General features: G+C 39.9%; 2 protein-coding genes across 4 annotated transcripts; both read right to left on the bottom strand.

The window, feature by feature from the left end:
* Window positions 1-560: 560 nt before the first annotated feature.
* LOC129702157 (BTB/POZ domain-containing protein KCTD8-like) lies at window positions 561-27,646 on the bottom strand. 3 transcript variants are annotated; one of them, XM_055643772.1, is made up of 4 exons: window positions 27,592-27,646; window positions 13,569-13,622; window positions 4,049-4,321; window positions 561-1,622 (listed from the first exon to the last, which is right to left on the bottom strand). In XM_055643772.1, the coding sequence occupies exons 2-4, from the start codon at window positions 13,597-13,599 to the stop codon at window positions 1,162-1,164; spliced, it is 765 nt and encodes a 254-aa protein (XP_055499747.1). In that variant the 5' UTR covers window positions 13,600-13,622; window positions 27,592-27,646; the 3' UTR covers window positions 561-1,161. The 3 variants fall into 3 exon arrangements, with proteins under 3 accessions (XP_055499747.1, XP_055499746.1, XP_055499745.1); XM_055643771.1 differs by lacking the exon at window positions 27,592-27,646 and having other exon boundaries at window positions 13,569-13,765; XM_055643770.1 differs by lacking the exons at window positions 13,569-13,622; window positions 27,592-27,646 and having other exon boundaries at window positions 4,049-8,836.
* On the bottom strand, window positions 19,949-22,587 carry LOC129702156 (BTB/POZ domain-containing protein KCTD8-like). The gene has a single exon (XM_055643769.1). It carries the CDS (start codon window positions 21,693-21,695, stop codon window positions 20,847-20,849), a length of 849 nt encoding a protein of 282 aa, XP_055499744.1. The 5' UTR covers window positions 21,696-22,587; the 3' UTR covers window positions 19,949-20,846.

Genomic DNA, 27,646 nt, shown 5'->3' with positions numbered 1-27,646 from the left:
AAAGAAGAGATTGTTATACAAGATGCTTTGGACAGGAGCCCCAGACTTTTGACTGATCTTAAATATGGATAGGATGGAAGATCACTCTGTGCATTAATGCTGTTCATAAGATCATAAGTGATAGTAGAATTAGGCCATTCGGCCCATCAAGTCTACTACGCCATTCAATCATGGCTGATCTATCTCTCCCTCCTAACCCCGTTCTACTGCCTTCTCCCCATAACCTCTGACACCTGTACTAATCAAGAATCTATCTATCTCTGCCTTAAATATACTGTAAGCACTGACGTGGCCTCCACCACCTTCTGTGGCAAATAATTCCACAGATTCACCACCCTCTGTAATGGGTCATGCCTTTAATAGTATATTTTCCCCACACATTTGACCTTTCAAAATGCAACACACACACTTGCTTGGATGAAACACCATCTGCAATTTATCTGCCCATTTATGTAGCTGATGTACAGTGAACAAAATCAAAATTTCTGTTCGATAAAACTATAGACAAAAAATAATTTTGGAATGTCACTTTATTTCAGCTATTTATTCATTCAAAAAAGATATCACCAAATTTAATCAAAGTTGTATCTATACCCTCAAAAAAATTAATGGGCCTCATTTGGGTATCACAGGCCTGATTAAAAAAACGCTTGGAAACACAAACAAATCTTACAAAATTATACACGTGATTTCAAGTAATTGTTCTTTGAGTATATTTAAGTATATTAACTGATTTTGTTTTGTTTTGGGTTCAAACTCCATGTCTTAAAAGAAATAAAGTTGATGCTCATGGTCATAATAAAATCACAAATTCCAACTTGTTGTTGATTGCCCAGCAAACTGGACATAATAGTACATTCCATACAACAGTGCATAATACAATTCTTTAATGGCTATTGCCAGTAAGAAACAGAAAGTTTGAAAACAAATAAATTGATTTTCATGGAAAATGTAGCCCAGTTCAGAATGTGTGAAAACTATGATAAATAATAATTTAACATTTTATATAGGTTCTGTGCAGCTACTTTGATGGATATTGACATAGGACCATGTGTGTAATTATTTTATTCACATTTTACTTCACAATTCTACCAAGAGAAAGCTCACAAATGAATTGGGATAAGTATTGTAATTATTCTTTTTTAACCTTAATACATAGAATTACATATCATACTTCTTTAATAATTCATTTTGCCAGTGTCTCTGTTTCTTTAAGAATGTAGATGGTATTTTAATTTTTTTCAAATCCTCTACGCATTTCTGCAGCTCTGCTTCCAATGTCTGTTTCTCTTCATTACTTTTGTTTCGATCCAAATCAGTGGCTTTGTCAAAACTGCCTTGATTTGTGTTTGTTCGTTTGCTGATTTTCTGCTGATGCAGGATTTTATCTTCATGTTGTATTCTTTGAACATCTTCGAGTTCCAGGGTGGTTGCTCGCTGTGGAGGCTCCGGGAGACTTTTGGTCATGATTTCTGACCCAGAGTTTATAATCGAACAACTTTCTGTGTTGGAAGTGGCAATATCATTACAACTTGTTACATCCTCTGTATTATTGCTGGGTTCAATTACTTTATTGTTCTGTTCTTCTGCAACGCCAGCTAAATCTACTGATATGCTTTCATCTACAGTGAACACAAAAACAAATATTACATTGTAGAAGAGGTCATGAGTTATCAAACATTCAGAAAGTAAACTATATAAATTATGTTCAATTATCTATTTTTTTAAAATATGAACTTGACAGGTATCAACTATACATAAAGCTCCATGTTGGCCCGATTTCCTTCCCAGAAGAACATTAGAAAACCAAATGTGGTGATACAGCAGTTCAGTGGCATTGTGGTTACGATAACTCACATTTTTAATTGTTTTTAAGAACTTGTTCTTTTGCAGTCTTTTTGACGAAGGTACTTCCACAATGTAGTTTGATGAGTGCTTATATGATTTTAACCCAATATCGACAAAGGAATTATGGTAAATTTCAAAAATAGATGGTGTGTGACCTAGAGAGACTTGGCCTCAAACGACTCTTGGTAACAGATATTGAAGTCCCCTTCGTAAAAAGCATACTTTGTTCTCTTGTTACCTTCAGTGTGCCGACCAAGTTGAATTCAACATGGAATAGGACTGATTTACAACTGATGAATTCTGTTTATGGTAGTCAATAGATTTCCTTACTCACATTTGATCTGATGGCATGAGATTTCTTGAGTTCTTCAGGATACCTGGGGATATTTCCTTCTCAGGTACAAGCTCCTCTCCTAATTCTAGCACGTCCGCAAATGTTAGAAAATGGAATTTATGCAATTGACTGGGCTGGATGCATTTTCATTGTTAATATTTCAATGATTGATGTTGACCAGCCTGTCATTCTAATTATTATAAAGCATTGATACAACAAAATGAGTTACCAGACTATTCAAGAGTCACTTAAGAGTTAACTATGTTTAGGGGCTGTCCCACTTGGGTGACCTAATTGGCGAATTTAGAAGAGTTTGAAAAAATGACATGTTGAAGACCTCCTTCGACTATGTTGAAGACTAGCTATGACTAACTTTGGGAAAATTGGACACCGAATAGTGGAGAATGAAGACTTTCATAGCAAAAGGATTTGAGTATAGGAGCAGGGAGGTTCTACTGCAGTTGTACAGGGTCTTGGTGAGGCCACACCTGGAGTATTGCATACAGTTTTGGTCTCCAAATCTGAGGAAGGACATTATTGCCATAGAGGGAGTGCAGAGAAGGTTCACCAGACTGATTCCTGGGATGTCAGGACTGTCTTATGAAGAAAGATTGGATAGACTTGGTTTATACTCTCTAGAATTTAGGAGATTGAGAGGGGATCTTATAGAAACTTACAAAATTCTTAAAGGGTTGGACAGGCTAGATGCAGGAAGATTTTGGACAGGCTAGATGCAGGAAGATGTTGGGGAAGTCCAGGACAAGGGATCACAGCTTAAGGATAAGGGGGAAATTCTTTAAAACAGAGATGAGAAGAACTTTTGTCACGCAGAGAGTGGTGAATCTCTGGAACTCTCTGCAAAAGAGGGTAGTCGATGCCAGTTCATTGGCTATATTTAAGAGGGAGTTAGATGTGGCCCTTGTGGCTAAGGGGATCAGGGGGTATGGAGAGAAGGCAGGTACGGGATACTGAGTTGGATGATCAGCCATGATCATATTGAATGGCAGTGCAGGCTCGAAGGGCCGAATGGCCTACTCCTGCACCTAATTTCTATGTTTCTAAGACGACCTCCTTCAATCTCCTTCGACCTCTCTTTAACTATGATGAAGACTATTTATGACTACCCTCTACCTTCAACTCCCCTCGATTACTCACGACTAACATGCCGACCTACTACGACAACTACAACCATGATTTTTTTTTCCATGGCGACCTTTTTTTACTCGCAGGCATTTTTTAACATATTGAAAAAACCGCTGCGACCTAGCTGAGGCCTCAATTACGCGGAGACCACTCTCGAGCTTAAAGGAGAGTTACGAAGGCCTCCTACCACCTTGTGTCGACCATGCTGCGAGTATGAGTCAAGGGCAAACTCGCCATAACTCACGGATTGGTTGCCCAAGTGGGACAGGCCCTTTACTGAGAGTCTGGAGTCACATAAAAGTTGGGGCAGTACAGTGGCGCAATGATAGAGTTACTGAGACTTGGGTTTGATTCCGACTACAGGTTCAGTCTGTACAGAGTTTGTATGTTCACCCCGTGACCGCATGGGTTTTCTCTGGGTGCTCTGGTTTCCTCCCACACTGCGGACTCAGTAGGCCGAAGGGCCTGTCTACACACTGTATCTCTAAACTAAAGTAAGTTAGATAAAGGACAATATATGTTCTTCCCTGAAGAGAATCAGTGAACCAACTGGATTTTCACAGTAGTCTATTCATTTCATGGGCACTGTTACTGCTTCGGATTTTCATTCCAGATTTATTTAAGTAAGTTCTTAGCCCTTTGGGATAGCACTAATGTTGCTGATAACAGGCTTGGTTGATCTAGCATTTTATTTTAATTCACTTCAATTCCTCATATCCTCACCTTTGTCAGAGTGATGAGAATGGTTCATGAAATCTTTGTCCTCAGCTTTTAGTAGATCTTGCACAGAATCCTGTTCTGGCAGAGATGATTGATGTAATAGCTCATGGGAATTTTCATTCAGAGGCTTTGATCCAGTATTAGCCTCAGAACAGCAGTCCAGGCTAGATGTGGATACATCATGGCAACTCACATTGTCCTCAGCATCCTTAATAGTTTCATTGACTGCACTATGTTCTTCTGTGAATATAGTCACGTCAGGTGCTGTTTCTTCCACTATGGTAAAATACAAATATAAATACTGTAATACAGAAGGAATTACTAGACCTTTATGTTGAATGATTGTTCTACTTTGCATCACAATCATATATAAATAAATCATCTGATTTTTCTCTATATTTTGCAAGTTCTGAATATATTAAACTTCAATTGCAAATTTGTAAATATTTATCTGAAATATGCAGTTCTGAAAATAGCTTTTATTAGAATCCAACTGAACCGGAAGTTGCTTTAAAGTAAAGGGTAATCTAGGCTTTGGCCATTACTGCTCTCAATCAAAACTATGCATTAAAAAAATTCAAATTACTTAAAATTTTAACTTCACAAGAATAAAAGTGATAGTGGAGATGTTCCCATATTTGTGATATTGTTTATGCAGCAGCAATGCAATTTAGCTTTTTTCCCCATTTATAATGCCTTATTTTGTAATTTATATTTCATGGTATCAGTGAACTAAGTAAGCTTAACCTGATTGCTGGGATCAACAAATCCATAATAACATTTTGCCTCCTAAATCACCTTGAGATATATTTTCAGTCATTGGTATAAAATTGATAGTGGTGAAAAACAAAAATGTGAAGTACTGTTGTCTGGTGTTGCACAATTATCTGTTTTACTCTGCCGCCAACGACAAGTTTGCTTCTTGTTTTCAGCAGGCAATAGCAGTCATTTGATACCACACCAGAGTTGTCCAGTTCCACCTGTTCAATTAAATCATATTTATCTTATTGTTACCTGTAACATTTGAGTATTTAATGGACACTGGTTTGGGGGAAAATTAAACAGAACATGTTAATAAGGTATTATTAACGCAATGCAAATTATTACTTTTGGTTCCAACTGTATAACTATTTTGTTAACATATTGACCATGTTTCCCCGATCCCCGTCCTCATTTCCACCTCTCGGTCTTTCACCTCCTTCCTCCGCACAGGACATAAAATGGGTTTTGAATCGATACATTTCCATCAATCTTTGCTGCTTAGACAAAGGCGAGTAGATTCTAGGTTCAGAAATACATGGAACCCAACTGTCTATGCACCCGATGCAATCAGATTAACTTATCTGAGAATCTGCAGCAGGGAAGAAGGTGCAGGGGACTAGAAGGGAACATCATCGTTCCTGGACAGAAGTTACGATTTTTTCCTGGCTTTCAATATTTAGTTTCATCACCACATCTTCCTTCTTACAGAGGGTGGTGAACCTTGAATTCTCCATCCCAGAGGGTTGTGGAGTCTAACTCACTGGGGGTATTCCAAGACATTATAAAATAAAAAATAAAAATAAATAAAAAAAAGAGCATAGCAAGCTAAGGACAACTAGCACATAAAGAAATTAGGTCTGGGATAGATCACCTTTGGTCATATTGAGCATGGGGAAAGGCTTGATGGCCGGGTTGCGTACTCCAGTTCATCTTTTCTTTGTTCTTGTACACAGCTAGCTTCTTTCAGATACAGAACATTTCTTGCTATTCATGCATCTTCAAAAACCTTTCCAATTATGCACAGAGCATTTGTTGCAATCAAAATCTTACTTCAGTATATGTGCATGCCTGGTCATTCTAATTACCAAAATAATCATTGTGTGTTGGCGTGAGCCTCCTGGAACTAAAAGAACTCTTGCCTTATTGCAAATAAGAATTATGATGTATTGCTACAGTGACTTTCCTTCTCTCGTGAGATGACCTGTGCAGCTGCAAGGATGGGTTTCTCATAAACCTTCAGCCACATGTCCGGGAAGAATAACTGGCTAGTGTATGTAAACCAGACCCAAGGAGAACAGTATCTCCTGGACCCATTCTTTCGCTGCCGCTTTGTGATCAACAAGCTGGGAAAGTAGAACCACCAGGAACAACATAATCAGCAAAATCCCATGACTACCACATCAGCAATTTTTTATCATAGTCAAATACACAACTTTCCTATCTGCTCTTTTCTGCAAGTGTATGAATTACAGATCAAATTACATATATCAAATGTCTTCACATTTTTAAAGTCTGCTGACATTTTGCTTTTAGTTTTCATTTGTATTGTGCTATATCTGTATTATCAACCAGCAGAATTAGAAGTAATTCCTTCTGGATTACAGATATCTTATTAAAAGAATTAATGGGACATCAATAAGCTATTCAGACTTTTTGAGTTTGCCTCCAAATTTAATTGGATACAGTATCTAATCCGGCAAATAGTTTTAAAAGCACTCAGAGATTTTGAATGAAGATTGCATTGCATCTATCCAAGCAATCAAAATATATCCAATGTGCTACATTAATTACTGGTTTCTATGCACTTCATTTTGGATTGGGAGAAGGAAATACTAGCCATAGCTTTTAAGGATAATTTTATCTTCAGATGATTATTGTAAATCTGATAAAAGAAACAACTGTTTGTATTTAGTGATCCTCTTCACCTGGGTACCGAAAGAGACTGAATTAAAGGAATAATCCTGATAGTAATAGATTTTTTACTGCAATTTAGACTGATATTGAAGGTTTCTGATAACAAATATGATATTAATGAATCAAAAGCAAATTAAGTTCCAAGGCAGAGGAAATAAGGAAGAAGAATTAAATTTTACTGGGGCTGGCAACAGAGTTTGAGTAAGTTTAGTTTATCCAGATATCAACACATTCCATGTGATGTGACACACCATCTGCCATGTGTTTTACCAATTTTGAAGCAATTTCCATTTCTTGCAGTAGATTTTGCAACTGAGCTGAATGTAACTGTTACACTTTAATAGTTGATGCTGTTTTGAATGAATTTACTTTAATTTAAAAGTTCAATGTAAGAGGTTAAACGCTTTTTAGAAAATATTGTAAATATACAAGTCGAGTTTTGAGTTTGCGCTTTGTTTATTGTCACATATACCAAGGTACAGTGAAAAGCTTTTGCTGCGAGCTAACCAGTCAGCGGAATGACAATACATGATTACAATCGAGCCATCCCCAGTGTACAAATATGATAATGGGAATAACGTTTAGTGCAAGATAAGTCCAGTAAAGCCCGATCAAAGATAGTCTGGGGGGGGGGGGGGTCTCCAATTAGGTATATAGTAGCTCAGGACTGCGCTCTAGTTATTGGTAGGATGGTTTGGAGAAAGAAAAAAAAAAGACAGAGAAATTGAGGTTGTCAGAAGCTAATCACTAAAAACATGAAACCAATGTGGATTTCAAATTGTATAATTCATAATCCACAAAAAAAATTAAGTTATTAAAATACAGGATTCAAAAGAAGAATCATCATCTAAGGATGGACCTGGAATAGAGACAATACCATCATAACAATTCAGGTTCCTATCGAGGCAAAGGTATATTTATTCCAGAATGATGAGCAAGATTAGCAAAGATGCTTGTGCTCAACCCCAAGCTAATCACAGACTGCCTTGGAGCATGTCCCACTCTCCTGGAGTGCAACTTTAACAAATTGTAGCTACAAGTGACTATATGCTGGAATCTGGAGTAATAATTTGCTCGAGGAGATTAGCAGGTCGGGCAACTCCTATGGAGGGTAATCGACAGTCAGGACACGACCTTTCAACTGGACTGAAAGAGTAGGAGTTGGGTGGGGGGGGGGGGGGGAGAGTTAGCCAATATAAAGCAGTAAGGAGGAGAACTGGCAAATGATGGGTAGATCCAGATGAGGAGTGGTTGAGTAGCAAATAGATTCTGGTGGAGGTGGGAAGGGTGGAAATAGCGATAGAAGCTGGGAAGTGATAGATGGAGGCAATGGGGGCTATGGATGGAAAACTGCTATGCAAATGCAGATAACTTATTGTGATGACTTGGAGTTACATTATGGCAAGTTATTCTTGATATTGAATGTTGGACTGATGCATGCAGCCATTGACTAGCATGGCGAGCAATGGTTGCATGCAGGCATGGTTCAAAGGAGAAGGCAGCACACTTTAACATGAACAGAGGATTATTCAGTATCATGTTCCCATATTAATTTTGGAGATTAGCCAATTAATTCACTTGCCCCTCTCCCGCACTAGCCTCCAGCCCCTCATTTGCTAAATTCTGAAAAGTTACGTCAGGCCACCTTGAAATTGTAAAGTGTAGCCAGAAATGTTATTGTGTTTACTTTTTCCATGGTTAAATTAACATAAAGTCCAGGAAATAACAAGGCTGTATAAACATTAGTAAGACCACATGGAGCCCTGTGTAACTCTACTTACAAGTAATATAATCATTGGATCAATTCCAGGAACGACAATAAAGGTGACTCCTTTACTGAATTAGAAACACAAGCTAAGGAATAGAGACCGAGGATGCCAAGTTTGTTGTCATTGGGAAAGCACCTTAATAGAAATATTATCCAAATGTTTCAGAAAATGTATACAACATGTGCCGTTGATCTTAGAAATCTTCTTATTTAAGGGAAATATATTGGCTTTCAGCTCTCTACATTGGTGTGGAACTTTACTTTGCTGCCAAGAAAGGTCATTTCATTTCAAACTATGACATTTTTGAAAATGAAGAATTTCGCAAAGATGAATTATTTATAATTCTCTAAACAAAAAGCAATATTAAAAAGATGGAGAAAAATGTCAGGAAGAAAGGGGGGGGGGGGGGGGAAAGGGAAAATCAGGGATGTGCTGGGAGATTTGAGGGTTCTGGGTCACATAATGTTAAAGGCTGTTTCCAGTTTGAAAAAGACAACAAAAACCATGGAGATATATATTTTTTTTTTAACATGAAAGGGAATATCAGGTTCAATGTATATTGGTGTATCTACATAAGAATATGATCATTGAAATTGTGTATTTTAGGTTTCATAATTTCAAAAATGGATGAAACAAAGGATGTGCACAACATGATATTGCAGAGTATAACTAAATACCAATGCTTTTAAATTGGGCATAATAAAATAGAATACTATAAATTATGTAATAAATTCTTTTGAAATTAGGAAAGGACTGAAACAGATAAATATAAATATTCTGCTCTCAATGTCTACATAATCTAAAATAATAATAGACAAGATATTAAATGTGAGTATTTAGGAAAAAAAGCAAAGGAACACTTTCGTGATTGCCATTCTTAATGAAATTGAAAGCCAGTTGGTCTCAATTCTTTATTTAAAAGGATTTTACGTATTTCACAATTAACTCTTGAACTAATGCAAATAGTTTATTATTATGATACACCAAGCTTGCCTCTGCACTTTTCTCATTTCCCCTTATTCCTTTCCTTTATAAGCTGTTTTTATTGAATTTGTCTTAATTATAAATATCAGAGATTAAGATTTACTTTGTAAAGTTAAAATACCCTTCATCTATCATTGTGCTCATCTAAACAATTTATATTTCCTGCCTGATGTATCTGAAATATTTTGACATTGAACTGATGATAAATTGATTACATGTTCAATAACATTAAGACTTTCTAGAATGTAACATTCCGCACGCTTATATAAGGAATACCTCAGAGGAATATATTCTTGTTTAAAATGTTAGACACTTTTAAAGAAAAGAATTACACTTTACAATATTTTGCTTTGATAATATAGAAAATGCTCCAAACATCACATTTGCTGTTCAATTTGCTGTCCTAATGTCTGTATTATGCAATGGAAAGTAGTAAATTGGCACTGGAAACGGATTTAACTTTTAAATATCCCAGGAAGAGCTTTTATGACATGCAAAGTTTGCATCTTTCTTTTTTACTTTAAAGATGTTTGGAAAGGACCCTGCCACTTTCTGCATTTTTGTTAATACAGACTCCATAATGCTCAGTGAAACATGGACAGGAAAAGGATTTGTGGTAGATCTGAAGATTGATGTGGAGTGAAGAAAACATTCAAAATGTTTGTGGATTTTCAAGCTGAGTATGTTTATGGATTTATGATTTGCTTTGGTGACATTTTTTATGATTCTGTTATTGCCAGAACACAAGTTTTCATTAGTGTTTGGATTAGTTCCCAGTTTTCCTCTTTCCAAGCTAATCCTAATAGCATCAGAATGATTGATAATACAGTCCAAATGAGCCGAGAAAAGGTTCTGGAGAAATGTTGTGCAATCAATATGCCATATGCACTTCTCCTTCGGCTGCAGAATTAACAACTGGTAAAAGGATGAGAAGGTCTGATGGTGAGTTGATCAGAAGGCTCTCAATGACATTACTTTGGGGTGTGAATAACCAATGAGCCATTACGCAAGAAGATTGCAATCCTTTACGTGATAAAGTTTCCAGGATCCATCATTGCCTTTTTAAATACTAACCATTTTTAAAAGTCTTGGAAATCATCTCTGAAAATACAATGGCAACCTGCCAATTCAGGTTCCAGGGCGAGGTGGATGCCTAGCCACCGTATCACTCCTTCTTAGGGCATTTTAGCTTTGATGCTGTGCAGTCTACTGCGTACCACATATCCATATCCTACACTCTACACGTGGCTTTCCCTTTTCTTTCACCCTGGCTAATTGGGTTTAATACCCTCATAGACGAGCTTTGGTTAAAACTGCTGCTGGGTTGGGATGGTCTTAATATTCTGTGGAAGCCTTGACATTTTGTCCCTCTGCTTAATGGATTCACTTTTAAATCTCCATAACAACTTAACTTTAATTTGAAATCATTTTTTCTTCTCTATTACCAGTTGTGGAAGTCAAAAAGCCAGTTTGCACCTGGCATTCTGACTAATTATTCAAATTAGGTGGACCAGAAAATTGAATACGAATACACTGGAGATTTTAAGCAGATTTTAAGTCAATGGAACGCAATTTGTATTGACCTGAAGATAAAAAATGGATTTGACACATCTCATTCGTTCAAAAAGATTTTAGCTGGATTTTCTTTTGTGGAATCACTGATGCATGGAGTGTTCGATGTAATTTTGCGACTTCAAATTGAGTTGGAAGCCACAACAAAGACATCAAACCCCATGAGAGCAAAATGCGGGTTAAACATGCAAATTTCCAAACTTATAACAGAGTTACTTTAGAGTGAGCACATCATCTTCTGTTCAACTCTGTTATTACCTCCTCTGTGCAGGAATTTTACCCCCTCTTTCTCTCGTTCTCGGTCTCAAATTCTAAGTGAAACCTGGGTCAGCATTTACCTTTCATGACAGGGTGGAATTTCCACTATCTCCCTTCACATTACCCAGGATCAAGGCAAAGAAGTAATGGGAGTTCCCTATTCAACCAAAGGAAGGTTCGGAAGCCAAGAAAATGTGCCTCTGATTGACCTTTAACCCAAAGAGAATATATTTTTGTTAAGAACTTGTTCAAGATCAATCCTTCAACGGCTGCTGGCTTTGGACCAGGAGATTGCAACCTCTACAAGGGGGGGGTTCAAAACTAGTGTCGCTGCTTCCCAGCAGTCAACTGGCTCCTTTGTCCACAATGGCCTCGGGAAATCGTAGTATGTAGACAGATGAGTGAAGCATCTTTTGAGCCGCTGCTCGTTATCACTTAGTAGATGGACAAAAGGAAATGTTGGCAGGAAATTGAAGCCACAAGGACTTATGAAGAAGCCACAAGGTCCGAAGAAGGGTCTCAACACGAAACGTCACCCATTCCTTCTTTCCAGAGCTGCTGCCTGTCCCACTGAGTTATTCCAGACTTTGTCTACCTTCGATTTAAACCAGCATCTACAGTTCGATCCTCTACAAGGACACTAGTGTTTCCCTGGAACAGTGATAAGCTACAATGCCAGACTCTTTTGTCAACAAATATGTCGCAATTTACCAGCCTAGACATCCACGATCTTTGTCAAGATCAAAACAACATCCTGGGCACCATTACGGCATTGCCAAACTAAGGGGTGGATTTTCAAGGATGCAAGTTCTGCCTGTCCATTAAAACAATTAGCAGAGTTTCCCTATGTCTGTTGCTAATGTATGATTGGCCTAAGCATCTATCAAATTTGTGGCAATTGTGATCATAAGGTGGGTGCAGTCCCAACTAATAAACACGTAGATATTTGGGCACCAGTGCGGTGCTGTTTGAAGAACCCCAGTTTGAAAGGACTGTAGAGAAAGCATGTTTTTTTTTTCTCAGGGAGATCTATACCAACTTTACAGCCTACATTTCTATACTTGTACTAATAATAGTTCCCAAGCTATGCCATGAGTGGACTACCACTGACATTAGTGGCATCACCATGACCTGTGAACCTCTAAAGGTTGGGGCATCCAAAATACTTGATCATGTTACAGCAGGGTAACAGGGCCTTTGCCAACCAAGATACCCAATCCAAAGTGGAATAATTTTCCCACACCTGGCCTACATCCCTCCAAAACCTTTCCTATCCATATGTCTTTCAATGTTGCCTCAACTACTTAGTCTGGCAGCTCATTCCATATACCCACTACCCTCTGTGTGAAAAGGTTTCCCATGAGGTTAAAATTTTCCATCTCGCCTTAAATCAATGCCATCTAGTTCTTGTGTAGGAATGAACTGCAGATGCTGGTTTAAACGTCACCCATTCCTTCTCTCCAGAAATGCTGTCTGTCCCGCTGAGTTACTCCAGCATTTTGTGTCTGCCCTCTAGTTCTTGATTCCTACTCTGGGAAAATGACCACGCATTCACCTTATCTATCCCCCCCTCCTAATTTTATACACCTCTGTAAGATCACCCCTCAGCCTCCTGTGCTCCAAGGGAAAAAGGCATAGCCTGCCCAACCTCTCAAGTCCTGGCATAATCCTTGCAAATTTTTGTTGCACTCTTTCCAGTTTATGGGTTTAATGATCAGGTAAATCTAGGATGTGGCTTAGCTAGCTGTCAATAGTTGCTATCAGCTGTTGTTGAATTATGGTTTGTTCTTCTCCATCTAATTATAATGATACAATGTGTATTACACAAGACCCTACCATACTGTAGGTCCTCTTAACTTTGGATTGGAACAGATTCAGGCACCAGGTTTGATCCAGCTTAAAACTTGTTTTCTCATTAACCTTTCCCTGTTCTGTTGAAATGTCAACAGAATTTTTGTCTCCACAGATGCTGCCCGACTTATTTCCAGCATTGAGTTTTTATTTAAAACACAAATGCGTCATTGAATGAGCTTTATTTTTCCAATTGTCATACAGGAACCATGCTGAGTCAGCTAGGGAGAAACCGGGAATAAGTCAATATCGATCAACGAAAAATGACTTTTAAAAGTCACACACGAGAAGCAACATTTGAAAGAAGAACATTCTATTTTAAGCTGCTATAAAGAGTTTATACTAAATAATTAACACAACAAATTGAACAAGTTAATCAACGACAGTTTTGTTTCACAGTTGCATTTGCTTACCTGCGCTGCTGAGATGATTGGTGATACACATTTGACTCCAGGAGCCGGATGAACCTATTCAGAGAAAACCAGGAACAGCTTGACAGTAAGTATTATTTTCTTCATCTGCAGCTACTGCAGTAAATAAAATGCACCAATATCAAACTCTCATTCCCATTTGTATTATATTACATTTCAGACATGGTAAGCAATAACAATCATATCTTTCATATTTTTAGGAAGCACATATCAGGATATTTGGCACCCAATCAGGAAAAACGTACCCACATTTTAAAAAATATTTCTAATAATTAAAAAAATCCTTGCGAATCATTGAATGAACTAGTTGCAACATCAATGATTGATTATCAATTTCCATTATCCATGCAGGTATAGGATTCCCTATTCAATTATTTTTAGATATAATACAAGGCATGGATAGAAAAAGTAAAGGGGCTTCCCACTGCAGCGACCTAATTGGCAAGTTTAGAAGAGTTTGAAAAAGTGTCATGTTGAAGACCTCCTTCGACGATGTAGAAGACTAGCTTCGGGAAAATTGGACACTGAATAGTGGAGTGAAGACGACCTCCTTCGATCTCCCTTCGAGTATATGGAGGACTATCTACAACTATCTTCGACTACATTAGACTACCCTCGATTACCTACGAATAACATGCCGACCTACTACGACTAAACCTACAAGTAAAAAAAATATCGATTTTTTCCACGGCAACCTTTTTTTTTTTACTCGCGGGTATTTTTCAGCATGTTGAAAAAATACGTCGCGACCTAGCTGAGGCCTTGAGTATGTGGGGACTACTCTCGAGCATGGAGGAGAGTTACAAAGACCTCCTAGGACCTTGTGTCGACCATGCTGCGAGTATGAGTCGAGGGCAAACTCTCGTAAACTTGCCAATTAGGTCGCCACAGTGGGACAGCCTCTTAACTTTTCAACTCAATGGATTCATTCTGCTAAGAACACAGTAAACTCTGCAAGTTATATGGAATTAAGTTCACTTTGACCTATCAGGCCATAACAGATGCTAATATTCAAACAATTCAAAGAATTCTAAGATCCAAACTGAGCATTTTAAATGCCATTATCAGTTTCCATTAATATTAATTGAAGACATCTTCCATGATTTTTTCCTCTATTCAGCATGTGTTTTTTTTCCTCTATTCAGCAATTCTCACACAATTAGTTTGATTCCTCTATTTGTACCAAATGAACGGAAAGTAAAATTGGGTGGGGTAAAACTACCTTCAATCCTATCCTGTCAGTTTCTTGCCAACCAAGTAGGGTGAACATTTATTTCATAATGTCTAAAATTGCTATTGAGGACAATGTCATTGTCAGACCTGGTAGCATTCATTGTGGCTTATCCAATTTGTCACTTAGCACATTTTGCACAATATCAGGTTTCAATGCTGTTCTATATTAATATTTGGGAGTTCAACCAAAATTATGATGGGATGTGAAGTGGATCCATCTTAAAAGGCACTCAACTTTCACTTAAATCAATTTCTAAAACTAAAAATACCTGAGCAATGTTATTTATAACAATAATACTGTTGGTACAATATCAGCTATAGATTAGTTGGCGCCATTTTCAACCACTGTGACCATGATACTACACATTTGGGCAAGAAACTATACCATGCTGACTAGGAAGACAGAAATTACAATATTTAAATCTAAATTTATGTGGCTAAACATGCTGTATTGATCTTAAAATGACTTTAATCCAGATTATTATTTTGATCAAATGTATCTCGGACATTAAGTTGTACCTTTACAAAGCAACTGCCAGAAGGTGTTCACTCCAGGTGACATACATGGATTTAACTTTCAGCGAGGAGTTTATGATTACCAGTGATGCAATAGCCTTACAAAATGCACTACATTTTTTAACCAGACATAATTGTTACTTTTTTAACCTTGAAGGTTACGTCGATGAAACAGTGGCAGAAATTATGGACACCACATACTGTTGTAGTGCTAGCTGAATTAATGTTTCCATGGTTAAAGCAGGCTCTAAAATGAAATCTGTACAAAATAATAATCTGTCCTGATCTACATTCAAACATTTTTAATGATGTAATTCCATGTTTCGTTTCAAATCTGCTATTTCCATGTCCACACCATGGACCCAGCCATTCTAGGAGTTCTCCCTTTTTCCATAGCGTTTCTAACCATTTCCTCACGTTCCTTGCCATCCACGTCCATCATTATCCTCCAAGAAGGAATTCCGTGCAAGAAATAACACTCCTAAGTTACATACAACTACATTTTCCAGCTCAAGCCAGCCAGCTTTTGGTCCCTTATTTACCACAATATTTATTTTGCTCTCTTCAGCGTTAGTCATCCCTCTTGATATGGTCCCTTACTCCATTCCAAGCACAAAGGGACAGTTTTTAACATATCTGATGCACCATTGGCTTTGCCTTTAATGGTTGATGGAGATGGATCTGCATACTGGGGCATAATAAAGGGAATGGTGCCTTTGTTTAAGGAAAAGGGGAAGAAAAGATGTGTGTGGTGCTGCAATTGCAGTGAAGGTGGTGGAAATTGCAAAGGATGATCTATTGAAGATCATCCTTTGCAACATGTTATGGGTGGTAAGTGAGAACATGGAGCTCTATCCTTGCTTTAACCAGCAGAAATAGTGAGAGCAGGATGTAGAAAAATTGACAAGATGCATTCAAGATCGCCATCAACAACAGTTGAGGGGCACATTATTCAGCAAGAAGGAGAACATTTCAGAGGCATCTGAAATCACAAAGCAGATGGCAATGATTCGGGTGAATTGGGAGAATGGATGGAGTCCTTGAAGGAAGGACAGGAGCAGGTACAGGCCATCATCGATTTTCCGAAAACTGGTGGTCCAGCAGCTCCTTTAGTTCACGTGAATACTTGAACCTCCCTCCCAGTTGAGGCAGCCAATCTCTAACTCATCAGGACTTCCAGGGCCGATCGGCAGGATGAAATTTGCCCCCTGTGGCTGGGGCTCAGAAACTCCAGCCTTTTCACACCACTGGTCAGGCCACTTTACTCGTGTACTTAGCATCAAACTCTCAAAACAGACTGACTATTCAGAGCTCTATCCTGTGACGGGATGACCAGGTGGATGGAGGAAAACATTGAAGAATGTTCTAAAGGCCTCCTTGAAGGGATTCAATATCCCCAACTGTGAATCTGCTCAAAGCAGAGGAGCATTTTAAATTATCTGGAGAATCTTGTGTCCAAGCATTGGAAAAAAGTAGATGCTCAGCGTAGAGAGCCTGTCCTACGAGCATGCGACTCCATGTGGCAAGCGTGACCTAACGTGGTCGCTTGAGCCGTACGGCCTCACGGGGCCGGTCCCACTTCGATCGCCGGAGTTGTGCGGAGCTGGTCCCGACATTGCGCGGGGCTCTGAAAAACTGCCTCGTTCAACTGTTCAAATGTTCCGCGCTGCAACGGCCTGCCGGCCCGCAGCCGCCTCAACGCATTACGCACCGCCTCGACGGGCGTGCGCAGCGTCTCAACGCCGTACGCAGCATCTTAACGCCTTACATCACGCATGGACTTCACTCGAACTTCACGTCACTCACTGGACCTCCGCGCAGCGCGCTTCCGGTTTGGTCGCGTTCGCCGCATGCAGGCGCATGCTGGTGGGACCTGCCCTGTACGGGGATAACTCAACCTCCACGCGGCCCCCGCTTCCGGTTTGGTCGTGCTTGCCGCATGCAGGTCGCATGCTCGTGGGACAGGCAGTAGAATTGAGTTGACCAGACGTCCCACCCACCACCTGAGAAACAGTACATATTTCCCACTGAGTGTGACTGTCAATCATCTCAGAACCTACCAACCCAGAGTGGAACTGAATTATACCTGATACCACATAAGAATAGAAGGCAACAGAACCAGTATGTTCTACCTGCTGATTATAATCATTGCAGACTTTCCACATTGAAACAGAATCATAAGTGTTCAAATGAATGAGTTTCAATGAGAGTGAGATGGGTTGTCCAATTTATTTTAAATTATACAGTTCTGGAGAAAAATTCTTGATTCAACAAAATTTCTCACATAATTTCTGATATTTTTCGTGTCAATTACATCTACATGCTAGTCATCACCATCACAGCAGGAATTTACTGTTATAGCATCTTTGATGTACAAAAGGTGGGAATTTAAATATAATTCTTTGCACTGCTTCTCTTCAAAAGGCTGCTCCAACAGAGACTCCCTTAGAAGATAATAAAATTCCTATGTCTTGTGATGGTTTCTGCTTCCCAGACCATGCACCTTCTGCCAAGTTCAATCTTCAAGGTTTAATTAATCAAATAATTAATAACAATACATCAATATGAAATGGTCCAGATGACTACATTTTCGATAGCAAAATATAGTGAATGCACTTCTATTAACGTATCTTGCCATTTGTCTGTACAGAAATTGTCAATGTTTCTTTTCACGGTAACAGAATGCCTCAGACTTCCTATTAACTGCATTAACACTGGAAATAGATCCAGTAATACATTAATGTGCTCACCATATAACCATACATCAATTACAGCACGGAAACAGGCCATCTCTGCCCTTCTAATCCATGCCGAACACTTAACTCTCACCTCAGATCCAACCTTACGTTTGACTGCACGTCCTTATTCTCATCTCTCCACCCATTGGAAAGTACATATTGCTACTTACAGGTCTCGGCTATAAAACTTCATATTTCTTTCAAAAAGCCTTTATGAAATAATGTTCATAAATTCAGTTCGTCCCAAAATGTTTTACAGTAGTGTATTTTAGAATTGTGGTCACAATTGCAATGTAGAGACCACAAAAAACAAATTTGTGATATTAGCACAGCACTGTGATATTACCCGAGTAGTCTAGTTTTCTTATCCTGATTAAGGCTATCCTGATCAGTTATTAGAATAGTCAGATTATTTATTTTTTTTTTTTAAACACACAGGCACAAGTAAAATGAGCCTTAGTTTAATGTATTTGTTCAGTAATGTTGCACTACCTCATTACTACCAAGCGTCAACTTAGATTTTGTGCTCTAGTTGCTGAAGTGCCACATGAACCCACAGGCAATGATGTTACCAACTGGGTCACAGCTTCCATACAAAATGGTCTTTGAAGGATAAAAGGGAAATTTACAATTTATTATTGTCATACAAATATGAATGCAGCTTCCATAAACATCTTTGAAAGGCAAGTTTGAAGAACTAATGATAAAGTTCAGGGTTAAGCAATTACAGCCGGGTCAATTAATAATTTTCTCTGGTACTAGAATTTATTTAAATATACCAGAACAGTGAATATACTAGAACATGTCAGTATGAGATTGTAAAACCTTTAGCACACTTTCTATCTCAGGGAATGTTTTATTTGCAATTCTTTTAACATTCAATGATCATTTTATCTTTAATACTCAATGTAATGCACAGTAAAACTGCTCCAAACTATCCTCAAGGCAGGAGGAAACAGAATCTACTAGCAAGTGCGTCAGTGATGGGTCAAATGGCTACTTCACTTCATAACACAAGTACAGTGCTTGAATCTGTTCAAATCCATTATTTAATGTTTATATTGAAATTCAAGCCTGAGTTTAGGCTTTACATATGCTATGCATTTGTACATGCATGTATGTTTGTATTTTGAACACTATAACCCACACCAAAAGACAGAACATCAATTTAAACTTCCACTACAAACCTTTGTAAATGGAAATCACAGGTGTTCAAAAGGGCTGTGTAATTAAGTATTGACAGCAGAGAAATAAAACTGAAATTGTTTTCAAAGATTTGTTTCAAAAGAGGCTTAAAGATAAGCTTTTTTGTAAAGACAATGACGACCGTCTTGAAAGCAATGAAAATCACTTATTCTGCACTGTCGCCTATAGCTGCAAGTGCACAATGCAATGAACATTTATGCCTGTTCATCAGGAGTTTTAAGCTTATATGACTAAATGTTACATGCAAATATCTTGCCAATATAACAACATAGAAACATAGAAAATAGGTGCAGGAGTAGGCCATTCGAGTCTGCACCGCCATTCAATATGATCATGGCTGATTATCCAACTCAGTATCCTGTACCTGCCTTCTCTCCATACCTTAGCCACAAGGGCCACATCTAACTCCCTCTTAAATATAACATGAACTGAAATTATGACGTTTCCATGATTTATTAGACCATAGTGACATATCTATTCCTCTGACAATGTAGAAGTTGTGTACCCACTTTGCTAAACGTTTGTGAATCATCAGATTCAGAATGCTCTCATTTCAAAAGTGTTCACCAACCTGCTATTGAAACTTACAAATAGAATTTGCTACTGGAATTCAGGTTATAAAATCATGTAACAAAAATAACTTAGATTTAAGTAAAGGTACAAATTAAACTGTCAAGACTGGCTTTTGTTCTAATCACAAAATAGCTTTATTTTTATACAATACCACATATGCATATCATAAGAAACATCAATTTTGGGGGAGAAATCTGCATAAATATCTTAGCAGAGACTTATGCAGTGTCATCCAAATTTTTGACAACAATAATTTCACTATGAAATTGTAATTCATTTATCATATTTAAAGGCTACGCGTTATTTTGGCAAACATATTTTAAGATACAAACCGCACTTCGTAGAACTTAGTACACCTGCGCTGTCAAAAAATGGCATTCGTCTTCAAATTCACTATTTGGCATCAGCGTGTCGATGTAAAGAGAAACACTGTCTCACCATCTCCGATTAACCTTCCCATAAGATATTCTTTGGGAAGAAGCACACACGCAGTTTGCTGTTCATAAAATAATGTTAGTTCAAAAACTCCCCACCAGAAGTATCCAAAATCAGTTTTTTTTCGATACTATCGTTCACTTCCTCGTCGGTTTCTCTGCCACTGACCATTAGCATTAATTACTTCATTTTATTTTCCAATTATTTTCACGTCAAAGGGGATTAACTAAGCTGCTGAAGGCACCTGCACACGTGCCAACACCCAGTGTGCACCACATTCAGACACACGCACACACAACCAAACTTTGTGCTCGGTTACAAACTATATGCACCAGTTTAATAAAACAGCGTCGTGTCCTTAAAATACGAAAACATACACTTTTTAAAAAAAGTTCATCCATCCAAATGTATCAGAGAGCGTGGTAAACTAGGTGAGGCAGCAATGGCACATGGAGATTGAAAGCTGGAGGAACAAGGGTTTCTGTTCTAGGGGTGGTGGGGGTTGGGTTTAGGTCTAATCGCTTTGGGGGTCATTGTGCAGATGTTTGTGATGGGCAGATCACTCACGGTAGAAAACATATTCCGTGTAGCTGGTCCATATCTTGTCGTCGGTCTGGTCGTGAGCGAAGGCACAGGTGCCCGTCGAATTACACGACACCATGTGGAAGCCGGCTTCGGCCAACTTGTCAAACGCCTGTTCCAGGAAAGTAAACTTGAGGTAGTAGCGGGACGTGTAGCGCTCGGGGGGCCGGTCGGGGTCCCTGCTCTCGTTCAGCGTCTCCCCGAACACCTCCTTGGCCAGCGCCGTCTTGCCACACACCATGATCCTGGCCACTCTTCGGAACTTGGCGTCCGTCTGGCTGTCCCTGCCCAGCGTGTATGAGCCCCGGTAGCCGATGGTGATGAAGCCCATTCTCCTGTCGCTGCTCCCTCCGCCGACTCCGCTGGCCGTGGCCGCGACCGCGACCAGACTGCGCGCCACGTCCGTGCTGGGAGAGCCGTCCTCGGGGTCGCTGGGGCAGGCGTCTTCGTTGATGGAGTTCTGCTTGCTGAGTTTGGGACTGAGTGTTTTGACCAGTTCGGGCAGAGCGAAGTACTCAGCCTCCCGCTGGAGGCGGCTCCGCTCGGGGAAGTGGTCGGGCAGCACCAGCTGCTGGTCCCGCATGTAATCCAGGATGTAGCGGAAGAGAAAGCCGTCGCGGTCGATGAAGAAGCGCCCCTTGCCGTCCCTCGCCAGCCCCAGGCTGTTCTTGCGCCCGAACATCTGCGACAGCAGGGAGTCAGGCACGCTGAGCAGGGTGGAGTAGCGGGTGATGTACACCTGGCCGCCCACATTCAGCTCCACGATTTCGGGGAAAGGCGTCTCCTCGCTGGCCATGGTGCAGCTGGCGTTATCCGGCAGAGCCATCACCGCGCACTGCTGCAGGCACTTGCCGGCCCCGCTGAGCAGAGCAGAGCTGCGAGCGGTGAGGCGAGGAGGAACGAGCTCTCTCGCCCGCCAGCCAGCCCCGCGTGTTCTCTCCTCTACCCGCTCGCCCTCCAAGCCAATTTTAAAGCGAGCAACGCGAGTCCGCCCTCGCCGTCAGGCTGTGGGAGGGGCGGTAGCGCCTTGCGCGGATTCCCAGGGAACGCGTCGTTATCTTCGCCACTTGCACCCGGCGCATCAAGGAATAGTCCTGTCAACTTTCACTTTGCGCCCACGTTGAGCTTTAATGGTTCTCATCAATGGACGCCACTCCATACGCTTCAGTGTGCAAGAGGTCTTAGTTGTTGATCACTGCTGAATCGAAGATGAACGCGTGTCAACAAAAAAGACTCAGAACTGCGATATCCAAATATCTGCATGCACTCTGCACATAAATAAAGTAAATTACAGTGTTTGTAATTGCTAATCAGTGTAAAATATTTAAATCCAAAGTCCAAGGATGCATTCTACAGTGTCGTTCAAAGATCTGCTGCTCGCTGTAGACGTTCGTGATGGCTGACTGAATACCAATTACTTTCGGGAAGCAATAAATAAACATTTTTTTCCAGATATTGAGTTCCACAATCGGGAGTTGGCATTACTATTTTGATTCCGCTATTAAGTGGTACTTTAAGTGGGAATATTGCATCTTAAGACATCAACGCACACATAAAACGATTCAATATTTCTGGGTTTTCTTTGTCTACTGTATATCAGATAGCCATAATTAGAAGGGTCTCGATCCGAAACGTCACCTATTCCTTCTCTCCAGTGATGCTGCCTGTCCCACTGAGTTACTTCAGCATTTTGTGTCTACCCACGTTAATTATGTTTTCATCTTTATTTCTTGAAATGCATTATTACATTCATCTTACCATATTTTATGTTAGCCGGTTTTAAGTAGCAGTTGGAACTTTCTATTATCCTATCTCTAGGATAAATGTTCTTCTTTATTCTTGTTTTTTTAATTTGATTAAACATTTTCGTAATAAATGCAGAATGATATTACTAATTTGGCTCGGTTCCTCTTTTAAAATATATTGTAACAAACCGTTCGTTTCAGCTCCCAATAAGGCGCAGGGTGTGCCTGGTCATGCCGATTACAAAATTACTTCCTCTGCAATATTGTCACATGTCCTGTGATTAGTTGCCCATGAAAATTTTGACAGTATCAGTAAACAAAATTGTAACATAAATAAATAAATGCAGCTTTGAATTGATACAGAGCAACTATGTTTTCCTTTAAAACAATAGTTTTGAGATGACGGTTTACAGAAGAACATTAAAAAATGGACCATTGACAATATATCTCTTGTAAGAGTTTTAAAGTCTCAATGTTATCTGCAGGGCTTCCCTTCTGACCATTTTAGCAATACAGATAATGGGGGAGGGTCTGAAGTAGGGTTTCGGCCCGAAACGTTGCCTATTTCCTTCGCTCCATAGATGCTGCTGCACCCGCTGAGTTTCTCCAGCTTTTTTGTGTACCTTCGATTCTCCAGCATCTGCAGTTCCTTCTTAAACTCAGATAATGGAGGAGTTGCCTGTATGAATTGAGGTTTCCCAAGCAGATGTACCAGAGCAGTTTACAGTATGGTGTACAGTATATCATCTGATGAAAGGGCATCACAGTTAAACGTTAATTCTTTTTTCTCCCTCCGAAAATTCTGCATGACCTGATGTAAATTTACAAATTGATCTGATTTACCTCATGTTTTCAACAGTTGTAGTTTTTTTTTTGCGTTTCGCTGTTGTGGACAGTCCTACTTGGGCAATTTTTCAGGCGACTGTCGGCAACTGTCAAGCTGCTGGCAGCCTGAAAAACCCGTAACTGGAACGGCGACTGTCAGAGTGGAACACACACACACACACACATCGCTTCCTTCACCAGCCCGTTATTCAGGTGGGGGACACGGCAAGTGGGGGAGCGCTGTCTGAGTGAAATTCACATGGCGCAAAGCTAAGATGATACAGACACACACCACGATGAACAGGAAGGTTTGCGCTGTATTTAAGACTGTCAAAGCACAGTGTGCGGTAAGTCCTTTAAAAGGGGGGGGCGGAGGAAGAAGGAGTGGAGACAACTTTTAAGAAGCCAGAGATACACGGCTGTGAAGCTCAGCGAACATTTTACGAGAACCTACGAGAACCTTCGACCGCCTGGCAACCTACTCGGACCTCCTGGCGACCCACGTACGGCACAAGAATTCTCACTACTCTCCATGGGCTGCTTCATTTTGGTCGCCGCTAGTTTTTCAATTAATGAGGCCGCGACAAGTTCACAGGATGCGGGAACTGCTCACGACCATGAAGGCGACTCCCCGGTAACCACCCGCGAACATGTGGACCGCATGGTCTCCTGCAGTCGCCTAAAAAGTCGCCTAAGTGGGACAGGCTCATTTTTCAACAAGTAATTGATTCCAGTCTAAATGTTTTGTGTGAACAGATTACAAGAGAAAGGGTGGGCTGATAATGAATTATGGAGGTAATGTATGCAAAGTCAGAATTATGATCAAAGTAATAGTTGCACGGTGGTGCAGCGGTAGAGTTGCTGCCACAGCGCCGGAGACCAGAGTTCGATCCTGACTACGGGTACTGTCTGAACGGAGTTTGTACGTTCTCCCCTTGACCTGCGTGGGTTTTCTCTGGGTGCTCTGGTTTCCTTCTACACTTCAAAGATGTGCAGGTTTGAAGGTTAATTGGCTTTGTTTTAAAAAAAGTGTAAATTGTCCCAAGTGCGTGTAGGATAGTGTAAGGATGCAGGGATCGCTGGTCGGAGCGGATTCGGTGGGCTGAAGGGTCTGTTTCCACTCTGCATCTCTAAACTAAGCTAAAAAGTTATATAATTCTTTACAAAAGAAAATAATGCTTGCAAAATTTAAACAAGGGGAGTGGTTATGGAGATAGTGAATGGAATGAAAATTGATAGGATGGGTCAAAATAACATCTATCCTTAATTCATGAGGATTTTGAGTAGAGATTGCAGAAGATCTTAATATAATTTCCAATTTTGGAATTATGCCAGGATACAAAAATGGCAAATCTTTTTGAAAAATAAATATTTGAAATATATTTTTAAGTTTACTAGCAATTCCCAGAAACCTTTAAGCAGTTCTATTAACATGGGTTGTAGATACAGATATTAGGGAAAGTATTGAGAAAGGTTTGTGTCAACAAGGCAGTGCCAGCACAGATTTGTCAACGGTAAACCATATTCAACAAACCAGATTTAATTTTTTTGCAGCAGATTTAATAGAGAAGATGGATAATGCACATGATTTACTGAGTGTAAACAATTCTGAGTAAAACATCAAATGTGAAAAAGAGAGATCTGGGTGATTATGCATGAAAATCTTTGAAAGTGCCAGTGCATAGGTCATGAGCATTGGTGCAAAGGAAGATCCATATCTGTGCTGGCGATATCTTGAAGGGCTGTTATCTTGGAGCAAGTTATAGAGGTAGGGAGAGTTTAGATCATGGAAAGTACTGTAAATAAAGGTGAGAATGATTTAGAAAATACAGAAGCTATTCTTGCAGTGACAAGGAAAAACACATTTCCCATCTTAGTAAGGTGATCTAAAATAAAAATGAAACAGTTGCACGTTGGTACAGCGGTGGAGTTGAATCACTAAGAACTGAATCACTAGAATTGAATCACTATAAACAATATATCTGCTCTATCAAGTGTAAAGACTAAAATACATTGATTTCTAATTCTACGAGTTGAATCAATTTTAATCACTACATTGAGTGAAGAATTGTAACGTACTTTCACTTATCGTTACGCAAATTTAGTAGCCATGGTTTGCATATTCAATTAAAAAGTGTCATAACTTTTACTAATACTTAAACTATGTAATCAGATGGTGCCCTCTACTGGTGGTGTGGAGTAAACTTTTCATGGAAACAACAGAAAACTGCAATTAGGAGCAAATAAAACGTTCTAAAGATAACTAGAGAGGTTTTGATAGGGAAATATGTCCCTAATATTATATATTATCTCTACTTTGGAAGGTCAAAAATGTTGGGATTAACCTGTACATGGCAAATGATTACATTTGAACTGTATGAGACTGTGATTAGAATGACAATATTTGCAGAACTCAATTTCTCCATTAAATATTCACACTGAATGATCTGTGATAGAAAGTTAGGGCAGGCCATTTTTCCTAAAAGAGAACACAAGAAGAACTTTGCATATGAAAACACGAGCCAGGCATTTCAGGGGTGGGTGATAATATATTAAACTCTCTCCTGTAGCACCAATTGATCCTTGGCCACATGAATTTTAAACCTGAGAATAATGGATTTAGATTAACCAAATTTATAACAGGATTTGGATAAAGGTGCAGTTCGATCACAGGTTTACCATCATCCCATTCAATGGAGTTGTGGGTTCATCGTAGAAGGTCTACCTTGGACATTTTCAACCTGTCACTACTGAGGTCTGAGGTTCCCACCTGCTTCAAAAGGGCATCAATTATTCCAGTGCCCAAGAAGAGCAAGGTGACGTGCCTCAATGACTACCGACCTGTGGCACTAACGCCTGTGTTGATGAAGTGCTTCGAGAGGTTGACCATGGCGAAAATCAACTCCTACCTCGACAAAAACCTGGACCCACTGCAGTTTGCTTACTGCCACAACAGATCAACGGTGGATGCGATCTCGCTGGCCCTCCACTCCACACCACCTGGACAGCAAAAACTCATATGTCAGGCTATTATTCATTGATTACAGCTCGGCATTTAATACTATCATCCCCTCCAAGCTGGTTACCAAACTCGCAGAACTGGGTCTCTGTGCATCCCTCTGCAATTGGATCCTCGACTTCCTCATCCACAGACCACAGTCTGTTCATATTGGTGGAAATGTGTCAGACTCGATAACAATCAGCGCGGGAGCATCTCAAGGCTGCGTGCTCAGCCCCCTGCTGTACTCCCTCTATACTCATGACTGCGTAGCCGGTCATAATGCGAACTCCATCATCAAGTTCGCTGACGACACCACTGTCGTGGGACGTATCACTGATGGGAATGAGTCAGAGTATAGAAGAGAGATTGAGCAACTGTCCATATGGTGCAAGCGCAATAACCTGGCCCTCAACACCAGCAAAACCAAGGAACTCATTGTGGACTTTGGAAGGAGTAGGATGGGGACCCACAGTCCCGTTTATATCAACGGGTCAATGGTTGAAAGGGTCAAGAGCTTCAAACTCCTGGGCGTGCACATCTCTGAAGATCTTTCCTGGTCCGAGAACGTTGATGCAATTATCAAGAAAACACATCAGCGCCTCTACTTCCTGAGAAGATTACGGAGAGTCGGTTTGTCAAGGAGAACTCTCTCTAACTTCTACAGGTGCACAGTAGAGAGCATGCTGACTGGTTGCATCGTGGCTTGGTTCGGCAACTTGAGTGCCCTGGACAGGAAGAGACTACAAAAAGTAGTAAACACTGCCCAGTCCATCATCGGCTCTGACCTTCCTTCCATCGAGGGGATTTATCTAAGTCGCTGCCTCAAAAAGGCTGGCAGTATCATCAAAGACCCACACCATCCTGGCCACACACTCATCTTCCTGCTACCTTCAGGTAGAAGGTACAGGAACCTGAAGGCTGCAACAACCAGGTTCAGGAATAGCTACTTCCCCACAGCCATCAGGCTATTAAACCTGGCTCGGACAAAACTCTGAACATTAATAACCCATTATCTGTCATTTTGCACTTTATCAGTTTATTTATTCATGTGTTTTGTAGTCAATGCCTATTATGTTCTGTGTGCTGAAGCAAAGCAAGAGTTTCATTGTCCTATCAGGGACACATGACAATGAACTTGAACTTGAACTTACCCCTTCGTCCATTTACCGAACGTTGTTAAAGGAACTGGATATATTTTGGGTTTTA

Source organism: Leucoraja erinacea, chromosome 12 (genome assembly GCF_028641065.1).
Source record: "Leucoraja erinacea ecotype New England chromosome 12, Leri_hhj_1, whole genome shotgun sequence".
In the NCBI taxonomy this organism is placed as follows: Eukaryota; Metazoa; Chordata; class Chondrichthyes; order Rajiformes; family Rajidae; genus Leucoraja; species Leucoraja erinaceus.
Note: the sequence above shows the minus strand (reverse complement) of the source record. Positions and strands in the feature narration are given on the sequence as shown.

Coding starts and splice junctions, on each gene's coding strand:
- LOC129702156 (XM_055643769.1), bottom strand. CDS start 21,695: ATGGCTCTGCCGGATAACGCCAGCTGCACCATGGCCAGCGAGGAGACG.
- LOC129702157 (XM_055643770.1), bottom strand. CDS start 4,427: ATGATTTATTTATATATGATTGTGATGCAAAGTAGAACAATCATTCAA. Junction 1,623..4,048: donor TTCTCATCACTCTGACAAAG/GTGAGGATATGA, acceptor TGTTCACTGTAG/ATGAAAGCATATCAGTAGAT.